The sequence below is a fragment of the Phocoena phocoena genome, chromosome 1, assembly GCF_963924675.1.
Source record: "Phocoena phocoena chromosome 1, mPhoPho1.1, whole genome shotgun sequence".
NCBI classification, from domain to species: domain Eukaryota; kingdom Metazoa; phylum Chordata; class Mammalia; order Artiodactyla; family Phocoenidae; genus Phocoena; species Phocoena phocoena.
In genome coordinates this window covers 171,998,497-172,024,724 of record NC_089219.1, presented here as the reverse complement: position 1 = coordinate 172,024,724, position 26,228 = coordinate 171,998,497, and the positions used below count along the sequence as shown (strand labels likewise).

General features: G+C 38.8%; 1 protein-coding gene across 2 annotated transcripts in view; it reads right to left on the bottom strand.

The window, feature by feature from the left end:
* Window positions 1–1,591: 1,591 nt before the first annotated feature.
* ESRRG (estrogen related receptor gamma) overlaps window positions 1,592–26,228 on the bottom strand; it is a 583,686-nt gene continuing 559,049 nt past the window's right edge. Inside the window, exons 6-7 of one of the 2 annotated variants that reach the window (XM_065892078.1) lie at window positions 13,902–14,171; window positions 1,592–1,836 (exon numbers count right to left, since the gene is read on the bottom strand). In XM_065892078.1, coding sequence (XP_065748150.1) covers window positions 1,592–1,836; window positions 13,902–14,171 — 515 coding nt within the window. Of the gene's footprint in view, window positions 1,837–13,684; window positions 14,172–26,228 lie in introns of those variants that run through there. The other variant, XM_065892087.1, reaches the window with a different exon arrangement.

Sequence of the window (26,228 nt, the reverse complement as noted above, 5' to 3'; positions counted from 1 at the left end):
AGCTCTTGGTTAAAAACTGCAGATTAATTTAAACAAACATTCCTAAATGAATCAACCCATAGAGATTAGGTTTTAGCATTTGGTCAGGCGTCTGCTGTCTTTGATGTTTTTGTTTTTTTGTTTTCAAATTCTGGCATTTGCCTTATTGCCTCTTGGGTGAATACTGGCTCACAGCTCCTTCTGAGAAAAGGTCTGTAACTTTGCAAACAGGCAGTATCTCATTCCTAACCACCGTGGCAGCTAGAAATCCTACGGCAACTGGACCTCCCAGGTAGAGAGGGGCGCTCCTGATCATTCTACGGATCTGTATTCCATGTGTGGTGCTTATATACGTGACCACTCGGAGCCACTGCAGGTGTAATCTAATCCTTTGTGTCAGTGAACATTTAGGTAAACTGGAGTTCATGTTAAGAAATTGATGTTTGGGACCAGACTGGCACACAACATAAATTGCATCCGTGATAATATGCACCTTCCCTTCAACTATTGCTTGAGTAAGTTAAATTCCCATATTAATAAATGGCTGAAAAGTGGTAAAGCTGGTACAAAAAAATCTCCATTTGTAAGAAGAAATGAAACATTTTTTAAAAATCTTCCTTCAGGATTCATTTGTCCTTCATTATTGTTCATAATTGTTCAAAGCCAGCACAAAATTGCAGTATTCTTATTTCTCTTTAGTATTGCATGAATGAATAAAGCTTAAACTATTCCCTGAAAAAGTTACATAGTCGCTAAACTAACAAATACCTGGAAGACTTGAAAAAACAATTAAGGAATCAAATGGCTGTAACTGATCTAGATGGAAAAGCAATGATAAGAGGCAGCTGATGCGACGTTGCGTACGTCGTCTAATTAGAGGCTGCTCCAGTGGAATCTAATACTGCACTCAGTCAGTTTGTGTATGTTGCAATTTGTGTATGTATGTTGTAGGTACCATGGTTCTCTCTCTTTGATTCCTTAGTCATTGGGGATGTTATGGTTCACAAGAAGTTCACTGGTATCCATATTATGGATCTCCATCCTTTGGCAGGGCTGGCTTCCATCACTCTCCAATTAGAGACTTCTTTTAAAAGTTCAGCAGCAGAAGGAAAGACGGAAGGAAGGAAAGAAGGAAGGAAGGAAGGAGGAAGGAGGAAGGGAGGGAGGGACGGAAAGGAAAAGAAAGGAAAGGCCGCAACATTTTCTTATAACCAGAGCTATTAAAACTAAAAGAAAGGGGAAGAATGAGAAAAGAGGGCGGAAAGTAGAAGAAAGGAAGGAGGGTGGGAGGGAAGGAAGGAAGGAAGGAAAGGAGAGAGTGGGGAACCAGCAATGAAGGAAGCAAGAAACGAAGGAGAAAGAGAATAGGGTGGGAGAAAAAAAAAAATAAAGAGCAAAAGAAACGGAGAAAAGATGAGATTAAGGTAGAAAAAAACTCATCAGGATACAGAGGAATCTGAAAGCTGCTTCATAGTCTTGCTGCTAAATTATCAGTGAAGTCTTACTTGATTTTTGATGTTGTTAACTAAACTCTAAGTTTTTTTGACATCACTCTTGGGTTTATTTTTCCCTTTTTCGGCGTGCAGGATAGGATGCCCGGGGAAGCTTTTAGTCAGACCTTGGCCTCCAGCATTTCCAAAAAAAGTTTGTGCATGGGGACTTTGCCTTCCAGTTTGATGTTGTAGAAATGCTGCACGGCCTTGGTAGAGGTCTGCCTCAGGAGCGGCAGCGTCATCAGCATCTTACCGGCCCTGCGAGGGTCTTCCATGTGCTGGCCGGCCTCATAATCCTGCAAGGCCTCATGTAAGACATCCTGAAGCTTCTGAACGGCTTCGACGTCTTCTATGTGCATGGAGTCTGTACAAGGCCAAAAAGATAAACAATATGAACAATAATAAAAAATACGTTGATTCGAGTTATGAAACTTAAACCTTATTACTGAACTTCTCTACACTGTGATTTGTTCAGAGACGCTCACATTTCCAAAATCTCCATTTTGTTTTTCTAAATTTCACTGCAGTAGATCATTTACAATACTGGCTTAGAACACGGGAATTACTACAAAAAGCCTTTATTTCAAACATGTGGGTTTCTTTCCTCCTGAGACTGAGCAAGGGAACACTTTAACAGATAACAGTCTTGGCTGTTTTATTCATTACCTCGTCCGTGTATTTATTCATTCATTCAATTATAAAAGGCCACCTATTAAAAAATTATTCTATGTAGCGTTGTGTAAAATTCAGACCTTGTGCTCAAAAAGCCCATATGTCCCAAAAGGGGAAAAAAAAAGTTGATAACCAAAATTTTAAGAACTCCATGTAAACACACTGAATCTAACATTATGCTCTGCTGTAGACTGTACAGAAATCGCAATACGTTGCTCATCTCTTTAGAAGTTTTAGTGTACTCTTAACAGTTCATTAAAGCATCCTGACATAGCCTGCTTCTCTGCAGACTTTAGATTAATGAATTCTGAAATACTTTTCACATTTGTGAAGGTGAACTTCGCCCTTAAGTGACTAATTTAAAAATCTAATTCAGTCAAGCAAGGAAAGGGTTAACAGGGTTGCCGCAATTATTCTTGCGAGAAATGTGAGATGTGGGGAAAAAAATAAAAGTTCCAGTTCCAGCTCTAAAACAGACACTTAATTATATACAAGTTTGAATCATTTAGCACGTTTTATTGATTCTGATGACAGTTTATCTGTTAATTACACATAACGGCGTCTTTGGGGGATTCTTCATGTTTAATAATTCTAGTTCTCTGAGAATGCAGAGCTCTGAGATATATGTACCTAGCCTAATCTTTCATATCATTCAAATATCAGATCACATGCCCCAAAAGAGAGAGGAAATGTAATTTAAAATCAAGTAGCTAAACATACGATTAAAAAAATTACGGCAAGGTACTTAAAAGATCAACGGCTATAACCAATAAAGGTTTTTAAAACTTCTTCATATTTTCTTTACTGCTTTTTTTTTAACATGGTCATTTTAAAATCGTTTCATCATATCATTGGCGAATTGACCACCATTTACATGAGGTGGTTAATAACACGTTTCTTTAAAAGAGTTTTGAATATTCTGGAATAGAGTTACTTGTAAGGGTTTACTGCTCAAGACTCGATTCCTGCCTGGTGGGGCCAAAAGAAGGAATTCTTCTAGGTGGGAAACGTTGACAGTGGTGTCCTGGAGTGGAACTCCAGACATTCTCCAACATGAACCCTGGCCTTTCCGAGGGACTGTTTCTACCTAGGCTTTCCTGCAATCTGGTTCCTTTCAGCAGAGCAAATCCATCCACTTCCCAGTGTGTCTTCTCTTAGAAACAAGCACACGGAATTTCCAAAGTTGTCTAAGGGGGCGGTAATGAAAGTGACAAAAACAGTCACGGAGGTGACAACAACAACAAGTGCACTAATACTGTCAGGGGAAAATGGTGGACATGGACACACAGTAACGGTGAGCGCTTAGATACACAGAAGACTGACCTTTGTACATAAGGGGAACCGGGGATGAAGTGGACTCACCCAACCTATCTGGGACTAAACGTTAACACTCTAAGTGGAAACAGTGGGGAAGAAATGGATGAGAAAAAAGGAACTGCAGTCTTTACAGATAAAATTAAATCAAAATAGTGGTTTTCCAAACAGATTGATTTTTTTAAAAGTAGAATAAAATATACTGATTTTAAAAAGCAGAATAGGGACTTCCATGGCCATCAGTGGTTAAGACTGTGCTTCCACTGCAGGAGGTACGGGTTTGATCCCTGGTCAGGGAACTAAGACCCCGCATGCTGTGCAGTGTGGCCAAAAAATTTTAAAAAAAATAAAGAAAGAGAAAAAGAAAAAAAATTTAAAAAGCAGAATAAATATAATAAATATACCATTTCTTAAGTACCTGTTTTGGGTGACGGCCTCTGATAAGCATTTTATGAACATTGCCTCATTCATCTCCCAACAGCCCTGCAAGGCAGGTGACTGCTAGGAAGTGTCAGAGTAGGCTTAAACTCTGGTGTCTTTGAATCGAAGTGTACAGCCAGAATTTATAACACCGGACATGGCATTTCCCTTTTTTTTTTTAAAGAACTGAAATCGTCCTCCTAAGCTCATCTCATTCAACTTTGCGTCTTCAGCAAGAATCTTTCCTACAACATTTCTAATAAAGACATTGCCAGTTACATGGAGAGCATTCTACTTAACAAGGGACAGAACTACTTGTTAGAAGTGTCCTCTTCATATTTTCCCAAATCTGCCTCAAACTTCCATCCTTTGGTCCTGGTTCTAACTACCGAAACAATACAGGATAACTTTCTTTCTTCGACATGGCAGGTCTTGAAATGCTTTGAAGTACGGTCACCTCAGCCCCGACTCCAAGTCCTGCCTTCCCCACTGCTCTTGCCTGGCGGGAGATATATTATAGGATGTCACAGGAAATGAGGCGAGAACAAATAGCAGAGAGATATGCTCACAAACAGCAATTAAGACTTCAAACTATTCTTTAAAGGCGGTGATTTAGCTTGAGAGATTTAAAAATGATTTAATCAAATTACTATGATAATTTAACTTCCCATTTACAGAAAAGATTCTAACTCATTTTAGCTTTACCCATTCTCAGAGCTGCTAATACTTTAAATGCAAACTCACTAGATCTGAACTATTTAATTAGACCATGATTCAGCTGGCAGACTGCTGAAGAAAATATTAATCTCCATTAAGGATCCTAGTTCAAGTTCTGGCTCTGTGGCTTTAATCTCTGTTTTGTTCTTCGGGCTAAATTTATACATTTATGCAAAGCTCAGTAGAACTGGCATTACTTTATATAATTATTTAACTCTAGTTGTTGGTACTGGGTTTTTTTTCAACTTTTATGTTTTAAGGAAATTTTCCCAGTATTTGTGCTAACGGGAACCAGATAAACTTAATAATGGAAATCACAGGTTTATGACTAACCAGACAGTGCAAAGCTGAACATTAAAAACACCGAGTGAGCTGTTAAGAAAGAAAAAAACCTAGGATTTCTGGGTCCAAGCCCAGACTTATTAAATCAGAAAATTGGACTGGATGCAGGACATCAGTATTTTTTAAAATCTAGGTGATTCTATGGTCAAGCCAGGGTTGAAAATCACTAAACTAGACAATAAGACAAACAAATGCTATTCTAAAATGATCAAGATTCCAAAAGATTACCAAAGTTCCAATGATACGTATAGTGTCACCCATATATTAAGTTTCAACATCTAATAATAAAATAGAACCCTTTTGTTCAATTCCAATATTTTCCTCCATGAAGTACGACCCTAAAGGGACATGTCTAGCTCAGATCACTTACTCTGGGAAGACAGCTAAATATCCTTATACCAATAGCCGCAAAATTCAGTGATACTTAGAGCCGTTGCAAAAGAAGATTTTGTTTTTACTTCTCACCTGGAATAAGGCACTGCCCTTCTCTATGGTAAAATTATCCATTATTGTGGCAATAGGTAAAGCTACTCCAGAATGCCCACGCTCTGTTTAGGAACTGTCTTCAGGACTTGCAGCTCATTCTTGGCACTATTTTCTCAATGATGCCAAATCTTATTTTGAGGACGGAATTGAATATGAGACATAAATAAAGCATATTCAGAGTCAAATCTGGTACATATTATAAACCAACACTCAGAGTAACCTTTTCTGTGGGACACAGATGTTGGTTTTCTTTAGTGTTAGTAAGCTGCCTACATGAAGAGGGGCAGTAACGATACAGCCGACGTGACTCTAATCACCAAAGGAATGAAACACATACGATGAAGAAGACAGAGAAGTGAGCAAAAGTCTATTTTCTAAAAGATAATTTGCGTCTCCACATTTTTATATACAATTTTAAGGAGTCTAAAACAGTGATCTTCTCAGTTACAATCAGATGAGATACCGAAGAACCCTGCTTGACTGTCATGGCACAATGGCTCTTGATTAACATAGATAGTCAAACTTAACGTTTTCAAAAAGGTGCCAATCATAAAGTTTTGATTAAAAATCAGTAAACTGTATTCCAGGAGGATGGCAGTGGTGACAGCAAAAACTTTTAATCTCTCCAAATCTGCACATAAAAGAACAGAGCGGGCTTCCCTGGTGGCGTCATGGTTGAGAGTCCGCCTGCCGATGCAGGGGACATGGGTTCATGCCCCGGTCCGGGAAGATCCCACATGCCGCGGAGCGGCTGGGCCCGTGAGCCATGGCCGCTGAGCCTGCGCGTCCGGAGCCTGTGCTCTGCAACGGCAGAGGCCACAACAGTGAGAGGCCCGTGTACCGCAAAAAAAAAAAAAAGAGCAACTAGATGGCAAAATTAAAAATCCATAGAAAACACTTACCAAAAAACTAAGTAACAAGATATCCCCAAAAGACACACACGCACACACAATCAGGATTATAGTGTGTGTGTCTGCATTCCTAGCTCTGTTTCCACTGAAGGGGTTCAGGAAGCACGGCCAACCCAGGTATGCAGTATTCGGTACCAGTAGCACCCAAGTTGTAATCAGATTCCAGGCCCCAATCAGGAGACATTTAGGATGAATATGAACACCTTGTCAGAATAAATAGGAAGGAGAGTATGTACAACTATTATGTCATTCAAAAAGATTCCAGACGCTGACTTGAAGAGGTTCCCGCTGACTCAAATGGGACAATTTAAACTTTAAAAAGAATTACAATTACAATTGATTGAAATCTATTGATTATGTTTAAATACATGTCTTTATAATGACATTAAAAGATAGGGTGCTGATTCCTTATCTTGAAAACTGGTGAATAAACAGAAATAATCAAGCATTTATCCCACATTTCCCATTCAGTCTGTATCACTGGTAACCAAATAAGAGAGGAGAGAAAGCATCTCTGTGTATAAGTATCCCAACTACTGAATGAAAAAAGAAAGGTTAAAATTACAAATCACCACGGATTTAAGGAATGAGTACCAATGGCTGCTAACATCACAAAAAGTGAGACAACCAGACATTATATGTCTCCCAAAGAACAGCACCCCACCTGTAGGTCTAGAAACTGAATCTGATTAAGCCCTTTGGATCCAGTTGCTGGTTTGCACAAGACGCAAAGGGCAGAGAAACATGATGAGCTGCCCCTAGAGGATATAAACTGCAAAGTCCAGACTCTGGGGAACTGTGCAGGGCAAATGCCCTGGCTCTTGCAATAGATAAACTATAAGAACACAAAAACTTAAAGAGGAACTTTTAGAGTAAAGGAGACTTTAAAAATCCATAAGGAGAAAACAATGTTTTTTAAAGGGCAAGATTAAACTATCGTGTCTGGGGATACACATTCAGTAACAAAACCACTATAAAACATATGGAAGTGATGACTATAAAAGTCAGGACAGGATAGGGGTTATTTTTGTGAGAAGGGAAGGGAGAGTGACTGGGACAGATGCAAAGTTATATTTCTTGACCTTGCTTATATATTCATTGTGGTAGGCAGCAAAATGGTCCCAAAGATATCTGGGTAGTCCAACCCTGCAACCTAAATGTTACCTCGTGTGGCAAAACGGACTTTGCAGCTGTGATTTAGGATCTTGATATGGGAACAGTATCCTAGATTATCCAGGTGGGCCTTCAGTGAAATCAAAAGTGTCCTTATAAGAGGGAGGAAAAGGAAAAAGAAGGCAGTGTCGCCAATGAAGCAAAATGGTACAGGCCTGGCTCTGAAGATGCAGGAAGGCGCCATGCGCCAACGGATACCACAGTAGAAGCTGGAAAAGGCCAGGTATCAGATTCTCCCCTAGAGCCTCCAGAGGGAGAGTGGCCCTGTCCACACCTTGTCATTAACCTGGTGAAACTGATCATGGACCACTGACATCCTGAACTGTAGGAGAATAAGTAAGCGTGGTTTAGAGCCACCAAGATGTGGTGATCTGTTAGAGGAACTAATACACTTATTAAGGCACACATTTCGTTTTGTATGTGTGTGCGTTTTAATCTGTGTTTTTATTAAAACGGTGAGAGAGCTAGAGAGAGAAGTAGTGAGAAACTTGATGAAAAGGTTCCTTCTAGAAAGTAGTGAGTTGAGTAGAATTCCTATCAAGACTACAGAAACACTTGTCAGAAACACCAAGGAACCTGTTCATATACCAAGTAGGGTGTTGGATCATAAAATCTTTTAGGCCTTTTCTAACCCAGAGAAGTCAGAATTCTAATATTGGAAATAGACATAATAATTCTGATTTTGTGCCTAACCATGGTGAGAAGAACAGGACTTCTGATTTTACAGCTTTCCACTGAGACACATTTTTTTTTTTTTTTTGGAGGACTTTTTTCCTCATTTCTTGCTCTGGCTATCAAGTCTGCTTTCTCTTACATTTCTATCAATCACACAAATCACTCTCCTACTGTATTTATATAAAATGTTGAATCACAGAAAACCCTCGTGGCCCATAGTTTCTTTCCTCCAGGCTTCCCTCTCGAATCCCAAATTATTGTTGTTTGTTCTGTTGACCTCACATAATTTCCCTGCTAGGTCTTTTCTATTATGCTGCAAGTACTCAAGACCTTCCCTCTCCCTCCAGTATCTTACACTTTTCTAGAACTTTCTAACTCCTGTTACTAGAAGTGAATCTTGATACCAGCTTGGGTGGTAAATATTTCAACCTTTCACAACATCCTAAATGCTCTGCACTATGCCGATGACCTTTTATAACAGACTGCTCCTTGTCTTAAGACCTGTACGTGACATGGTGCTGTATTATGTCAACTCCTAGAAGTAAAGCAACTATAGAGCATTTTATGTGCTTATAATGCAGGATGGAAGCACAGAGGTACTCGTAGCAAATATTTCCCATGTTATATAAAGGCATAGTGATCATTGAGCATGCTAAGAAACGTTCAGGAACCAGCCTTATTTTCTACATAAAGTTTTGAAATATCACGGTGTGCATGAAATGTAAGGGTTGCATTAAATTAAAAAACAATCCACTTCCCAGATATATCATCTAAAATAAAATTAAAATAATTCAAGCAGCGATGACTGATTTGAGCAAAAACCAAAGAGAAGCAGACTAGGAGATGGAAAGACAGAATTCTGATTTCTTATTTATCTTATAGAATAAGATACTGGTTTGGGTAAAAGTTAAGAATAAATTTCTACCTGCCACAAAGGACCTATCCATATTCATTTCTTAAAAAATGTTATAATCTGGTAAACATTTTGTTTTCGATTCTTTTTGTCACTTTCCTGAGTGGTTTTCTACCACTATAGCTCCACGAAGATAAAGGAACTGGGGACAAAATTCTAAACTAAACTTAAAATACTAATTTAGGGTGGCAGATGTGAAATTGCACTGGCTAACGTCTTATTCATTGACTCTTTTAAAGACATGGTATACACATTATTTGTGAAATAGAAATATTAATAGCTTATTGATAGCAAGGGACTGAGGGTCCAACCCTCTGCCTCAAAGCAGCCACACATCTTTATCAGCTCACTTCCATTACCTGTAAAATGATACTGGATATGTCTACCCAAACAGGCATGCTGTGGAAATCAAAAGAGATTCCCCAGCAGAGGCTGAAAACTAAAACAGAAATGTCTACAGAAAGATTCTAAAAAAGGATCATCTCTTGACCAATAGCTAAAACTATCTCCTGAGTATCAAATCAGCAAACTCCAAATTTCAGTAAAATTGTTTGAGGGCCCAGTAGCTACTAAAGAACTGAAGAGGTGTCTTAACTTTTATACTAGTTGTTTAGATCCGTGAAGATGTTAATATTTCTATATTACCAATTTAGCACAAACACACACACCACACACAAAATATACGACCAAGCCACACGCAAAATATAAGACCAAACTCACCACCCTCTCTTAAAAGTAACTGAGATTAACATTTTAGGCCAGTTAGGAGATGTTAGATGCTATTAAATTCATCTACCTCATTTTTCAGAGAAGAAAACAGTTACGTGGATAAACCATGCATTCTCAAAGGAGGTGACATTTGGAATTGGAGAGTAGAAAAAACCCTCTTTTTTTAGGTAAAATTCACATATACGCAGTACATAAACAGATGCATTGTATATCTGTGATATTAATACTTCATTGGGGACCTATTAGGAAAAACGTATCGAAAAAGCCTACCCTAAGAGGAGAGAGAATGAAATAAGATTGAGGAATACTAGTCCAAACTTGTATGAGGGTCCAAATATGCTGATTAAATACGGCCCCCATTCCACTCCCCGACAGAAATCATAGACTTTTTAATCCCTTGAAATTACACCACATTCTGCACATATACCATTTGTCCTTGAGAACAAAATACTGTCATGAGATGAGCATAATGACTGATGATTTAAAATTGATGACCAAAATATTATTTGCAGCTTTATATCAATAGATGCTATTACTCCAGAGGTACTATGCGGAAGTAAAAAGAAAACTCAACTTAAATATGTAGATTCTATCTATTCTCACGTGGGCTGGGCTCACAGGGCTCTAGGTTGGGGGTGGGTCTGGGGTGGCAGCAGTCGGGTTGTGAGGGGCAGCTATGGAGTTGAAGGTCTTGTGTCTTAAGCCAAAGAGAATGATCGGACTAAAAGCAATTCTTAATCTTAAACTGCTTTTCATCTTCCACTATGTAAAGGTGAGTATATTACCTTGGGGCCAGTGATAATAGTTTCAAACAAATTTTAGACATAAGAATCAATAGAACCAATCGAGAGAACAGAACCAAGTGCTATAATCTTACCCAAAATGCTGGCAGTAATATTTCACTATATTTTCCCATAAAGACATAAAATTAATTCTAGAATCATAGAATTCCCCAAATGGAAAGAATTTTAGAGATTAGTCTAAACCTCTTGGTGTACGTGTGGGAAAGCCGGGGCCTTACAATGACAATGTTAAAATTGTGACCTAGATTTTCCTCTTTAAATTCAGTCCCACAGAGATGTATCGGGGATGCAGTATTTCTCAAAAGGCTGTTGGCACTCCAAAATAGAGAATGTGTAGTTTAGGTGAGTCAGTTAGTTTCTTACCTTCAAAAATCAGTGGAACGATTATTTAGGGTTTTCAAAGATCTGAATGTGATAATTACAGTATTAGCTCATGATATATTGGTTTTTTTTTGGCTATATACCTGAAGATAGGGAATACACTTCCAATGGCTTTCTGGTGTTATAAATATTCCTGAATTCATATGTGACAGAAACATAGCTACAAAAAACATGACAGCCATTATCAGGAAGCCAATTCCCTGTTTCCCAAGCATAAGCACGACATTTATAATTATTGAATAAAGACAGATGTTTAAAATAAGCTGAAATTTAGATTAATGAGACAATGGTTGTTTACACCTACAGCCATACGGGGAACGCTGAGGTACTTATATAAATCACACTAAAGTAGGTTTCTTTTTTTTCTCCGCCAAAAGTCTCTTATGTTAATCTAAAATTTCTAAATCCTGAAAGAAAATCTACAAGCTTTTCGGTATGTTTACAAAAAGCATTAAAATATTTTCATATTGCTGTGTTTGAGCAGCTTAAGAAACACAGGTTCCCGGCAAGACTGAATCTGCAACTTTATTGCTGTCCTCCAAATAATGGTAAAAAAATGGAATAAAATAGCATCATATTGACAGTCTCAAACAAAATGCCTTTCTGAGTGGTTTATCCCAAGGTAAAATGGTGGGGCTTGCAGGTTGGCTGGATGAAAGGCCATATTTATACAGCACAGGAGAGGTGGCACAATTTAGACATTAAAATAGTCCCTATAGGACTTCGTTGTTACTCCTTTATTACGGACTCTGATTCAATTAATTTTCCTTGGTATTGAGACGCTGAAAAAATGTTAGAATCACTTACAGGAGAATTTTGTGAGGTGGAGAAATTTTTAAGAAAAAAAAATGCTACAGAATACTATGCTAGAAAAAAAGAGAGGGTTTGTTTGACTAGTTCTGGCTGCTAGTACAAGAAAAATAAACTGACTAGTTCTATAAACTTTTTAATCACCAGTCATTGCTTGAAAGTAGGTCACCTCCTCTGCCTCACAGCAGAGAATGTGGAATACAAATATCTCTATATAAAAACATTAATGATTATACTTCTAAACAGCAGCAACAGAAATGCTGCTACTAATTAATTCAGGTAAACTGAATAATAATCCATAGCCATAAAGTATACGTCTAACATCCAAAAGTATAGAATTTGAGCAATTTTGATGATAAAGTTTTAGCATTGCTCAGCATTCATGACTAATTAATAATTCACAAAAAGCAATTTGAGACACGAAAGATATAAAACACACTGGCTTCATTTTAAAAATAATTAACCAAGTAAATGTTTTACATTAGAATCACTATATGGTTTCCAAATAAAAATTCTTCCCAAACCATCACTGCAAAATCTTTCATCTAATTATGAGAGGTGCTCTAATGGGAAGTCCATGCAAGCTAATAAATTCTCAGAAAATTTCTATCCCATCTCCCACTTTGGTTTTCCAGAGAGCAGGGCACGGGGTTCCTCAGGGTTTGTGACGACGATGCCATTTGTCACACAGAATCATATTTTACAGTTTCACAGGGGAGTAAGCGAGAAGTGAATGGTGTTATAAGGAAGAGGGGTACATTCGCCATTAAAAGTGTGAAATGCTAAATGCCATCATGAAGACAAATAGGAAAGTACAACTTCATTGTTGAAAACAATCCCCCTCCTATCAGTCCAAGGATTCATGCATCAATATTGTAGATGAACTGTTAATTACAAAATCAATTAAAAATTATTTCTAAAAACAGTCACGCATTCCTGGCTCTCATGGGGGCAATTTGGGCAGAAGGTCTCATCTCACTAGGACCACGCCAAATCACAAAGTCGTCATCCACAAGTAAGCAAAAGCAATCTGGTTTTTCATTTTTCAGCGCGGCTGAGCCCAGTCTGAGATTGATCGTCACATATGGCCCCAGAAAACAAACTGTCAATACCTTGAATGCTGCAGAATTTGAACAAATAGCCGTCCGCCCATTCAAGCCACTCATTGCATCCCATTTAACAGATTTTATTGACAGTTTCCTTCTTGTAATTAAAGGGAAAACTACTGGCCGGCAACCAAGATAAAGTTCAAAGATAGGGTCAAAACAAAAGCAGATGGAGGGGCACGGTGTGACTGTCAATGGTACATAGCATCAGAGCGTGTTATTGACATGCAGGTATCTAAAGATCAGCTCGTCATTAAGGAGGGATCTATCCTGGACTTTATGCAAATGCTAAGAGAGACTTAAGACCACAATCAGGCATCAGGAGAGGCACAAAGGGAAAAACAACAAAGCACCAACGATTTTTACTTATCAGAGGTTGCTCCCTATTTTAGTACATTTCAGTTCTCATGTAAAGACCAATTTATTCTCATAATTCTTAACCCTTACTGCATAGGTAATACCCTTGAGGGAAATACTCCTTCAGCAGAACTTGACTTTTAGAGAATTCCAGAATGGAAGAAAACAGAGTATTCTCTGATAACCAAAGTGAAAGGCAACACTACATATATTATTCCAATTACAAAATTTGCATTTTGGGGGAGCGGGGGAATGATTTGTATTTGTAACTCACACTTATTTTCTCTTGTGCAAACAAGACACAGGAGCTAATTTGGTCCTGAGTGTCCATTTACACCACATGCACATGAGTTTTTGCTGTGCCATGGTTCATGTTAGTAAGTGAATTAGGTGGTAGAAGTGTCACAGCTTTTAATAAACAAACAAAATAAAAATAATTCCCTTTAAGTTGATATTCCTTTTCTTCTAACTTTTCACTAGAAAGCTACAATGACTATAATTTTGCTGCCTCAGAATTTACAACTGGGTCTAGCAAATCCCTGAAGAAGAAAGAAGTTAAGGGAAGGGGTAAAACCGACATATTAGAAAATGTAACAACGGGCCATTGTCAATATGCCAACCTGAATTAGCAAGAGCGATTGCTTTGAGGGTGACAAATTCTTCTTTCTCCAGCTTCATGCTCTTGTATTTCTTTACCAGCTGCAGGATAGCATTATTTAGGTCAAGAAGGCCTGCTAATTTAGACTGGTCTTCATCCATTATATAATCGTCTGCATAGACAAGTTCATCCTCAAAGGAAAGAGATCGGTACACGACACCAAGGATCAAAATTTCCATCCAAGCACTCTGCAGAAGGCTCATCTGGTCCGCCAGGGACAGCGTGGAGAAGCCTGCATGGGAAGATGGGCAGATCGAGTTACTTTAAAGCCATCATTTCATAATACAACGCTAGTTTCATACGGTAGTCGTCTTCTGCATCGGTGCTCAAAAATTTGCTGAGCTTTGATTAGCCACTCTTAAAATTTCCCCTGATCATTTTGCCAATGGCCATTTTACTTTTGTAAAAGTCACAAACCAGCTTCAACTTGTTGGCATTTTCTCAAGGTTTTATAGACACAGCTGAGAGGAATATAATAGAAAAGAAGTAGTTTTGTTTCTTTCACTTGAGAAGGAACTACTGTGTAATGTTGAAATATACTTGATTTCTAGGGGAAGTCTTCATGACTGTCTTACAGGGAGTCAAACTTTCAACTACCTCATCTCTAAAAACTACTATTGATAAACACCATGAAAGTAAAAAACCAAAAGCCCCAAATAAAGGAAAACGAACAATGTAGGCCACACAGCAGAGTGCAGTGTGGAACCATTTCTCTGTAACAGTCACAAGCACAGTGAGTATGGAGCATGCTTACACCCAAAAGAGCCTTCTTAACTGGGTCTTTTGCCCCCCTGATATCTAGCATGAATTCCTTTTTTAAATGGTGATTATTGGTATAAAAGAGGGTAGAATCTTTTGTAGCCTGGCCTCCTCACCAAATAGAGAAGCCACAATTTATTCTTGATATTAAGATCCAGTTATTAAAAAAAGTTAAATATGGAGGCAACAAGGTGTGATGGACAGAATATGAGCAGAACCTGATCCTGAACTTAAATACTGGCTCCACTGAGCTACTGGCTGTTTCACCTCGAGCAAGACAATTTGCTTGTACCTTAATTTTTGTTTTGGGGAAGTATAAAAGAAAACCCAGCAAAACACTAATATATAGTATGCATTCCATAAGTGTAGCTGTATGATATATTATTTTTATCTGAAATACCTGGATGACTGCTTCAATCCTTTACAAAAATCTGGTCTGTATTTATGCATAGATGTCTAAAGTCCCTTCTGAACTCGAGGAAACACAAGCAAAAGAAAAAATTAAAAAGAAAACGTGGTTCAAGAGGGAAAGATGAAGTAGTACAATTAAACTTACTTAGGAGTAAAGATATATATGTAAATTTTAGAGGAATTAGACCCAGACTCTAAAAGGAAGTCTTAGTGGAGAAACCTGATGATCAACCACATACGTTTTCCTAAAAAAAGAAATGTTTCTTAAAACTTCACTTTCATTTCCAAGGTTATGCTCAGGAATTCCAAGGGTGACCAACCATCTCTATGGTTTTTGAGGACAATGGGACCATGATTTAAGGTCCTGCTACCAATAATTCTACAGAAGGAAGGAAATATTAATAATGCAACTTGTGATATTAGCAACTACAGCATGGGAAAGAAAAGGAAATGATTTCCTGGCCCGCTGGAGAAAACTAGTGGTTTGCCATTTGGCACCATTAACTACAAGCGTTTAATAAAATCATCAAGAGGGATTAAGTCAAGCTTTTCTTAAGGGGTCTTAGGGCCTGTGTAAAAAGCATTTCTTTCATTTTTTTTATCAAGCCGCTTACATATTACTTAACTGATCTTCTTTTAGACTATGTCTTTTTTTCCATTCTTTTTTTTTTTTTATCATTGTCATGTGAGGTTACATTCATAAACATCCTCTTGGCATTAGAGATGTAACAACTTTTAACAGGGATTCAAAAGAGAAGAATAATGATCTAATCTGAGTAGGTGCGGTTCCATTTGCTCTCGAGGTTGTTTTACAACAAACAAACCAAAAAACAAACAATACGGCTCTTTTTTTTCTATTCCCCCATCGCAAGAAAAAGACGTCACGCAAATTCAAATATCTAAGCTAAGAAAAGGGACGGAGTAGGACTTTCTTTTGTAAATGAAGCAGACAAAAACATAATCGTCTAGAAAGTTCCGAGCAGAAAGGGATGGGTATTTTCCATTTGCCTTCGTTTCCTTGTTCCTTTTCAGGCTCCCAAACAGCAGTTTTTCTGCAGCAGCAGATGGACAGAGCGCAGGGCCTGCAGCACCTTCCCGTGACAGCCCTATTCTCCCTCCCAGACACTGCTGTTAGTAAATAGATTTACACATTCTCCAATCTCCACACATCTTTCTGCCGAATAATTAAAAGCAGGATGATTAGTTTATTGAGTGGAAGGAGGAACTTTTTTATTGAGGTCCATCCACGATTTTATCAGGGCCAGCACTTTTACGGCTGTCAGGAGGATGCAGGCCTCCAATTCTTCTTATCTGCCTGATTAATACAAACGCTGTTTCAGGACGCATTAATTAACAGATACAAATCTACGTTCTCATGGAAGGATCAATACGGAGAAGAAAAGAGGCATCAATGTGAATTTAGTGCTGATGATGGAGAAGGCGCGCTATCGACATTTACGCGCACGGAAACTGTAAAGTTGCACAGGGTCCCCTTTGTCCCTGTGATTTACAAATGAACAATTTTTCAGCCATAACAATGTTTCACACATTTCTTGGGGGTTTAATTAAGCAAAAACAATAACATTTCATTTTTTTAGGTTGATCCTGCAATTTGATTCTTCTAGGTGGATGGCTCTGTGTGTGTGTGAGAGAGTGTATGTAAACCAAACTTTTCCTTTCAATTCTTAATGAAACAGAAAGAAGGAAAAGGGTAAAGAAAAGGTTCTCCTTTTGGCGGGGGTGGGGGGCAGGTTGGGGAGCACATAAAGATGGATATAGCACAAAAGGTCTGTTGGATCACCTCAAGTCTATTTCAAGCTGATTAGAGGAGGTATAATTTTTGCAAAACCATAGGGAAAAGAAGACAACCCATGCTTTACACAATATAAAAAAGCCTGAACTTTTTTATCTCTTCTTGGTCTAGAAATAGCTGGATTCCAACAGTTTAACCCTTTTCTCCCAAACCTCTGCAATCTAGAAACTGTCACAAAGAGCTGTCCGGCCCAAATGCCTGGATAACAGCCTTGTTAAACAGCCTTGTTATGAGCTAGCCGTGTTCACCTGAGCACTAAGGAGGCTGAATACCTAATCGAGATGATATTTTAATTCCTCAAAAAATTTCTCCCTGGCCTTGAGGAGTGCTAGTTCTATTTTACATTCATAAAGACACGTGGATAAAATGATAATTTTATCAGTAGTCCTGAGCAAAGTATAACAACCTAAGTGACCAAGATCTAGATGAAAATGTATATTTTAATAAACTGAGTCTAAGGAATTTTCTAAAAACGCTATGGCTCCATTGGCACACGCATGCTTGCATCCAAATGATAATTACTTGTTTGTGCTTTTACTGGGCATTTAGTGGTGTTTTATAGCTCTTGGGCTACAAGTTCGAGGTCCTCAGCATCTATAAACTTTAGCTATCTTTGGAGAGAAACCCCCTTCCGAAGTGAAATAAAACATGCTTTGCAGTGGTGTCATTGGAACTTCATGTTTTGTACATCCCAGGATCTTAATCTTTGGTGTGTGACAGGTTATAGTTTTAAATGTTCAGCCATATTACAGCTTTTTAAAATACACTGGTATCATGGCACCTTTTTTCTTCCCCAGCTCCAGCCCATTCCATGCATATCGCTGACAACCCTGATCTCTCTTCATCTCCATCCTAGGCTCAGTGCCCTTTAATGTATCTCAGGCATTCTGCAGGCAGAATGACTCGCTACCTTAACCCACAGTTAAATAGCGTGTTTATCTGCAATACAGTGTGCTCCAAATAAACCAGATGACGCTGGGGCATAACATCATTTGGAAGGATTGGAAAGCTTCTCAAGAGGCAGGTACCCCTGAAGTAATAGGCTGGAAGAAACCATGTTTTGTGCCAACCCTCTTTCCTTCTTCTACTGGAAACTTCGGAGGTTGACAGTGGTGCTATGGCACTTGTCAACCGTTTTTATTTATTTATTTTTTCTTAGCCCAGCAAACGGATGCACTTTGCAGTCAACTTACAAAAACGGGCTAAGCATTTGAAAGTGTGAAGGGCAAAAAATATCTGACGGCTAGTCTTCAAAAATACACTTTCATTTCAGAAAGCATAAATGTTTATTTCCTGAACAGAGTGTTGACAGAAATAGGCTGCCGTGAAGGCATTTGGGTTTAACCCCTGCTAGGCATTTTCTTCTCAGCTGCTTCCTTGAAACAGAACAAGGCTTTTACATCTTCAGGGTGTCTGTTAATATCACTTAATCATGGCACTGATTTGCCCGCCCACAGTTTTTTGAACTGTAGGGTCTCTGTTCCACCAAAAATGGACACTTTTCAGCAAATAGCATAGCATGCTAAAATTATAATTCTGTCATAATGACTCACTGAGACGACAAACGAAGTTCGCTGAGAGAAGCTGACTGAGCAACATGGCGTCAGCTAGATGCTTCTTCTCCCATATAAATAAACCTAGTATGGACGGGAACTAGGGGAGAAGAGAGAGAGTAACAATAGCACGGAAATTTGGTCTCAGTTATCAATAAATGCACAGATGCTTCTTCTCCCATATAAATAAACCTAGTATGGACGGGAACTAGGGGAGAAGAGAGTAACAATAGCACGGAAATTTGGTCTCAGTTATCAATAAATGCACAGATGCATAAGCCTTGTTAGTGATAAACTTTCTCTTTTTAAGTCAGCTGCTCTTCTCAAATAGCAGCAGACATATCATTTGTTCTATGATTCACAAAACACACAGCTCTGGGGCTTGTAAAATATATATAAATGAGGACCTTTTTTCTCTTTTTTTTTTTTTTTTTTTCCATAGAGATGGACTTCACGGACTAGAACTCAGTAGAGGCTAGAGGCAAGCAACTACAGATGGTCCAGTGCCAAAGTGAAAGCTGGAATATCCACTTGGATCTACCAGCAGCATTTTCTTTAAACATTTTCTTTATGAAAGATGATAATAATTATCTCTATTATATTATAATATCTCCTTATTATATTAGTACCTAAGCATTAGATACAATACATACAATGCTACCCTTTGAACCTTTATCCCGTTAGCCTGACCCAGATATTAATAATTGAGATTCAATAACAATTGGTTTGGGTGAAATGTAAGAATAACTGACAAAAATGGGATCACTCCTTTCTTCCCAATTTGATCATTTGTTTTAACATTTGTGGATTCCGTAAGATAGCTGTTTCTTTAATTCTGTTTTCATACTCCAAGTGGGGTTCACAGAGATGTTATGGAGCCATTATTTTAAAATAGTGGCTTCATGGGACAAATGTGAAAATCTGAAAGACAGAACTCAGATTCAAAAATTATATCTATGTGGGAGAACTGATCACCATCTATATACAGTTTAGTATAAGATCTGGATAGTTGCGATAAACTAAAGAAGGAGAGAGTAGAATTGGACGGGTAGCATCCGCCAGTCCAGGGCACCATTATCACTGTTCACCGAGCTGACAGCTTTGACTGGCCACTGACCAGTCATGCTGATGATGTGAACAGCCAAATAAGTTTGCAAGGGCACCGAAATTGAAAACATGCCCCCCTACCCCCATGGCACTGGTGAAATGCTGTCTTTCATAAGAAACAATTGTTTCTTATTTCCCAGTCCAGCTTGCTAGAAACATTAAAAGTGTAACAGCAGCTAAGGAAAAATGTTCCCAGGTGGTAGCACTGGAAAGCCTCAAAATGATGACAGGAATTTTTTGTTGGTTTGTTTTTGTGAGTGGGCAGTTTTAAACAACTGCCAAGCTTCTTTGAAAAAAGGACCAGAGAGAGGGCAGAAGAATACAAAATAAGAATACAGAGAACATCTACAGGGAGGGTACAGCTTCTCTTTGCAAGTCCCACTTACCTACCCGCTCTGAATGCCTACAGAGGAGCAAATAATTCCCTTAGTCTTTCCCAAACTCCTTCTGACCTGGCCTCAACTTTACTTCTCTCCTTTCATCTAAACCAAGAAGAAAGACAAATTGTGGGGGAGCATGGAGGCGAGGATGGAGAAGCTGCTTTCAAGGAGGGACATCTAATAGCTTTCTTTTCCTACAAGCTTTTTTTTTTTTTTTTTTTTGGTACTAGTTGAAAACAAGCAAGTTCTGCCTGGAACACTCTCCTTTTTGATGTGACTTAAATTTGTTTGGCCATGAAGAAAAAAGGAAGGCAGCACCATATAATATAGGACTCTTAAAACAAAAATCTTATAAAAGGGTACTGTCAGTTTCACTTTGGGATTAGATAGATACAGAGGAGGGAAAAGCATCATTCTGAAGCTACATTTCTGATTTGGAAGAAAAAGAAACTGTGCTTGAATCTGCCTTGCTTTCCCCAGTGGGACTGGTCAAGAAATACCATCATCGTGCATTACAGGGCATGGACCAGTTGTCCAAGGAAAATCAGTCCAGCCTGGGCACCAGATGTGCAGGCACCATCCTCTTCAGGAAATTCCCAAGGAGTCTTTATCAAATTGGGTCTAATTCTTGATGTAAAAGTCAAACTTCCAAAATAAACACAAATCGACTCTGTCTTGAACTTCGGGGATCTGTAAGGCTGATAGACATTTCCGCAGACTTCTGAAGAGTATGTAGGAGACTTATAATGTCAAATACCCAAAAGCTAAGGGTTTACTGCTGTGGCGTGATAGCTGAGGGAAGAGGCTGGTGTGGGGAGCAGAGACCTTGAGGTCGGGGGATCTAGGTTATGGTTCTACCCTCGCTACGACCAACGGTGTTAACTTGGTCCCTGCTGTAAGCGGACTTGTGGCCCTCCAAAAGCTGTTGGAATCCTAACTCCCAGGACTGTGAATGTGACCTTATTTGGAAACAGGGTCTTTGTGGGTGATCAAGTTAAGATGAGGTCATTAGGGTGGGTCCTAATCTAATCTGACTGTAACTTCATAAAAAGGGTGAAATTTAGACTCAGAGACAGACACAAACAGAGGGAAACAATGTGAAGATACACAGGATGAACGCCACCTACAAGCCAAGGGATGCTGGAGGCTACCCGAAGAGAGGGATGGAACAGATCCTTCCTCATGGCGCTCAGAAGGAACCCACCCTCCAGACACCTTGATCTTAGACTTCCAGCCTCCAGACACCTTGATCTCAGACTTCCAGCCTCCAGAACTGGAAGACAACTGTGAGATAGTTGTTTCACCCATCCAGTTTGTGGTACTTTGTTATAGCAGCCCCAGCAAACAAATACAGACCCACAGCTGACTCTTCATCTGTCAAATGTGAAATGTGGACCAAACATCTCTGAAGGATCTTCCAGCTCCAATGCCGTCTGACTCAGAATAACAAACTGAGAGCTACTTACATCAAGCACGAGGCCGTGTGGGTATCGGTGAGCACTTCCCACGAACATCGCTGGGTTGGGAGTAAGTCAACCTAGCATGGGGTGCCACCTCTGCTACCAACTAAGCATGTGACTCAACTTCTCCAATTCCTGCTTTCCCATCTGTAAAATGGGAAGGTGGCAAAAATCTTCCCAAAGTTTGGGTCTAGCCCTACGTTATTTAGGTTTCCAATGGTTCCACTGTAACCACTGATAGTTAGTGCCTCTATGATAAGTAAAGCACCGTGCTCAGAACCATGAGATGATACAACGCCTGCCCTCTACAACTTTACAGTTTAGTAAAAGTAGATTAAAGCACAATGAGGAGAAGTAGGTAGGCGCCATAAAGAATGATCAAAGTGAATGTAAATGCAGAGGAGGAAAGATGGGTGTTTGATTGGACACATCCTCCCAAATGTACCCAACACTTTCTCTCCTTTTCTTCCTCCAGGGTTTTGATTTGGGCCCCCATCGTCTCTTTTGGGATACAGGGACACCAAAATCCTTATGTCTGGTGTTTCCTTTTTCCATCCTACCTGTGGCTATTCAAGCATTCTTTCAAATATGAAATCTAATTATGCTATTCGCTGATCAAAACGCTTTACTGGCTTCCACTTCTGAAGGACAAAACTGAAACTCTCTGGCACAATATGAAATGTCTTTCACTATGTGGCCCTTCTCTCCCTTTCCTGCCATACTTCCTGATAAATCCTCCCCTGGGAAGTCCTCCGTAGATGGCTTAACACCTTGAAAATTGAGCCCATTTTCCCAACCCCAATGACAAACCCCACAACTCCACTACTTCCCAGATTAACGGCATCACCATCCACCAGCTGCCTCGCTCCTAGCCTTTCAGGGATCTGTCACCAAGTTTTCTCTTTTTGTAGTTCCGACATCAAGTGCACACATTTCTTTCCATCCCTACTGTCCTTATCAGTGTTCCTGTGTAGCATCCAGGGGCACTGACAGTTGTAAGTTGTAAAACAGGATAGTGGAGCTCAAGGTAAAGACATAAGCAAGTAAAGGAGTGGGTGTGATGATGCGCTGCCTAACAGGTATGTCTGTATCCTCAGTGTGTTCCATGATCTCTAAGCTCTTAACAGTGGAGACCTCCTCTTCTTTGCTCCCTGCTATATCCCCAGCACCTCCATCACTGCCTGCCACATAGCATGTGCTTAATAAATATCCCAAGGAATGAATGGAGAGAAAATTCCTTAACAACTCACGGACTGGCTTTCAACAAGAATGGAAGGCTAGCAATAATATTCCAGAGAAATAAAAATTCCAGATACCAGGTCCCTCTCCCTCTCCACAAAAATATCTGAATGCTTAACAAAACAACTGCCTAATGTTTTTTCATAATTCAGCAAGCGTTTATTAAGGCACCGATTATACAAAAAGCTCTGCTTACAAGTGCCTATATAGTATATAGGATTTTCTCTGGAGCCACTTAAACTCTGATAAAGTCCTGCCTAAATTTCTCAACCTCAGCCAGTTCTTTTTTAATTTGTAATTAAAGTTCACATTTTAATCATATGGCCTAACTACTTCCTCCTATATTTACAAGCAACTATTCATAACAGATTCTGTGATAATGTCATGACTTTTTTTCTTTTATTATTTACAAGTATCTGTAATTGATTTCCCTACTTTACCTTAGTTGTATACTTATTTTGACAACGTGTAAATTTATGATCTGGAGCTAGTATTTTAATCCTCTGAAATCCTAACTTAGGTCAGGAACGAAAGAAAAAGCTCACTGCTTCTTTCTACTTGCAGGAATAAAAATCTGTATGTCTACAGTTTTTACATAAATTCTTAGAAGACTCCAAATCTAGCTTTGGTAAAGTCCAAGTAACTCCTAAATCAAAAACAGCAAAGAAAAGGCAATGCAATAAAAATGCATTCACATGCGGCATCTCCGTTTCAGTCCATTTTAGAACAATGGGTTCTCACTAAGTAAATACTCACTTGTCAGAGGTATCTGCAACATGACAGCCATTGGGCAGCAACGAGGGAGCGAGATGGCTTCCCACTTTAAAGCAGCAAATTAGGCATTTACAGGGCTTCCCCGGTGGCGCAGTGGTTGAGAATCCGCCTGCCAATGCAGGGGACACGGGTTCGAGCCCTGGTCCGGGAAGATCCCACATGCCGTGGAGCAACTAGGCCCGTGAGTCACGACTACTGAGCCTGCGCACGTCTGGAGCCTATGCTCCACAACAAGAGAGGCCGCGACAGTGAGAGGCCCAGGCACCGCGATGAAGAGTGGCCCCTGCTTGCCACAACTAGAGAAAGCCCTCACGCAGAAACGAAGACCCAACACAGCCATAAATAAATATAAAATAAATAAATAAAAATGTTACCATTCTTTAAAAGAAAAAAAAAGACATTTACAAACAGCGAAGATGGTATTTGTTGGTTATGACCTTTCACTGTGTCTGTACAAGTAGGTGCTAATGTAATTTAAATGCCATTTAGACGTATTTCAGGTTTATCAAACTGGTTTGTATAGCCATTCTTATGTAATAATTTTGAAGGGGAACCATTTCCACCTGCTGTAGGAACAAGAATAGCTAGAACCAGCCCTGTGCAAATATCTGGGCAAGTGAAGGAGGATCATTTACGTTAAGAAAAATCAAGTTGGACCTTGAGGAAATCAAGCAGAGGGCTAAAAATATTTTTAATAAGTCACGTAGTCCGTTCACATTATTTTTGTGTGAACTTTGTTTTACCATTTTTTGTACGTAGCTATTTAGCTGAGAGTTTGGATTAATGGGCACACAAATTATGTCCCTTGGAGACCAAAATTCTTCATTTAGAATAGAAATATGGGAGGAAACACAAGATGAATTTTGCTAACATAAATTTTCAGATCAAAATATATGTTTTCTTCACCATCCAAAGTTTTAATAAACTAACAAATAAGTTATTAATAAAGTATGTCATTTGTCAGAGTTAAGCAAGAGAGAGATGTGCCTCTAATCCTGTTTAGAATTGTTGGAAAAACAATCCCAACTATAATTTGGGGTTAACTTTTTTTGTTAAACAACACATTACTGGCATTTTTACTTTCCTTTATAATTTCTAATATTTGATGTTTAATCTGTGTTTCTGACCCCAAAATATAGTTTAAATTAAAAAGAAATTTTTGTGAGTTTTTCTTTTGCCCACATGGAATGTAGTAACTTTTTAAAAAAGGTGAACTGCTTTTCGTGGGAACATTCAACCATTAAAGGAAATCTATAAATAGCAACTTAGCCATGGCTACTTTGTTTTGTTATTTGTGACATAACATAATATTCTTATATTGAAGAATCTAAAAGCATATTCCACATATTGAATAAAATAGGAGTAAGCTGTTGCAGTAGATATATATATTTATATACATTAAATAACTCAGTTTTATATACATATATATATATATACATACTATATACATATAAAACTACACAGAGTTCATATATATATGAATGAGTTAATAAAATGAAAAAATGAGAAGGGAAGGAGAAATGGTCAACCCACCCTAATCGGATTTTGAATTAAATGCTGCCTATCCAAGAAAGGTAATGCACCTGCTTGCATAAATGAAGGCAGAGTTGCTGCCTTATGGCTCAGGGTATTTAGTCAAAGGAGTCTTTTTGTTACCTTTCTCCCATTTGTGAAGGCCACACCTACACACACGTGAAGGCAGAGAATGATGGTGGCATTGTGAAAAACTGGGTGATTTCCTGAGCTCACCTAAAAATTTGCAAATTTTATTTCAGCTACCAAATTATAAAAGAATAGAGTTGTGATCATCTTGTGTGCTTTCACTTAAAGGACCAAGAATTGATTCTCTCTGGGATCTCTATGAGAAAATCACTTCTGATTTCTATATTAATTTTATACAACGTGCCCTCAAATCTTTTCAAATATACCTAATTAGTCCCTTGATATAGAAACACAAATTCCAACAAGAGCCCTAATTATGAGAGACTTGTTGTTTGTGGAATTAACATTAATTTCTCCACTTTTCTCACATTTACTACCTACAAGTGAAGCAGAAAAAAAGGAAAAAAAAAGAAAATCCCTTGATATAGAAACACAAATTCCAACAAGAGCCCTAATTATGAGAGACTTGTTGTTTGTGGAATTAACATTAATTTTTCCACTTTTCTCACATTTACTACCTACAAGTGAAGCAGAAAAAAAGGAAAAAAAAAGAAAATCCTTCAGGTGTGCTTTTCTTGATTTTCCCCAAGTAGAAAGATACTACAACTCAGTGTCTCCAACATACGCCCTGGAAGGAAGAGAGGCAGAAAAAAAAAAAAAAAAAAACCAGACCCGGGAGGTCTTCTGCATAAACGCAAGTTAAAGGATTTACAGCTCAGGCCATTAAAAACAAAGTGTCATATGTATTGATGAACAAACTTAGAAGAAATATGTTCTCCATGAGATGCATGCCACAGATGTGAAATTATAGCACCCTGACCCTGAAAGTCCACATTCAAATAGTATTAGAAATCCTCACTATCTATGCTTAAAGACCTGGGCATAATTTGTGCTCTGGACAGCATGGAAAAACAGCAACTCTGAATTTCTAGCCCTGAGAGTTCGGTTTAAAGTCAGGCTCTCACAATATTTTTCTCTGGGGCTAATGAAGATCTGTTTACAAATATTTACTCCCAAGTTCACGGCTGGTGTTTGCTGGCTCAAGCCGAGCTAAGTCATTAGGGCTTCGGTACAGGATCCACTGGGGAGGCTACCAGTTATCTTCTCATTGACAACAGAGGCAACCCCTTC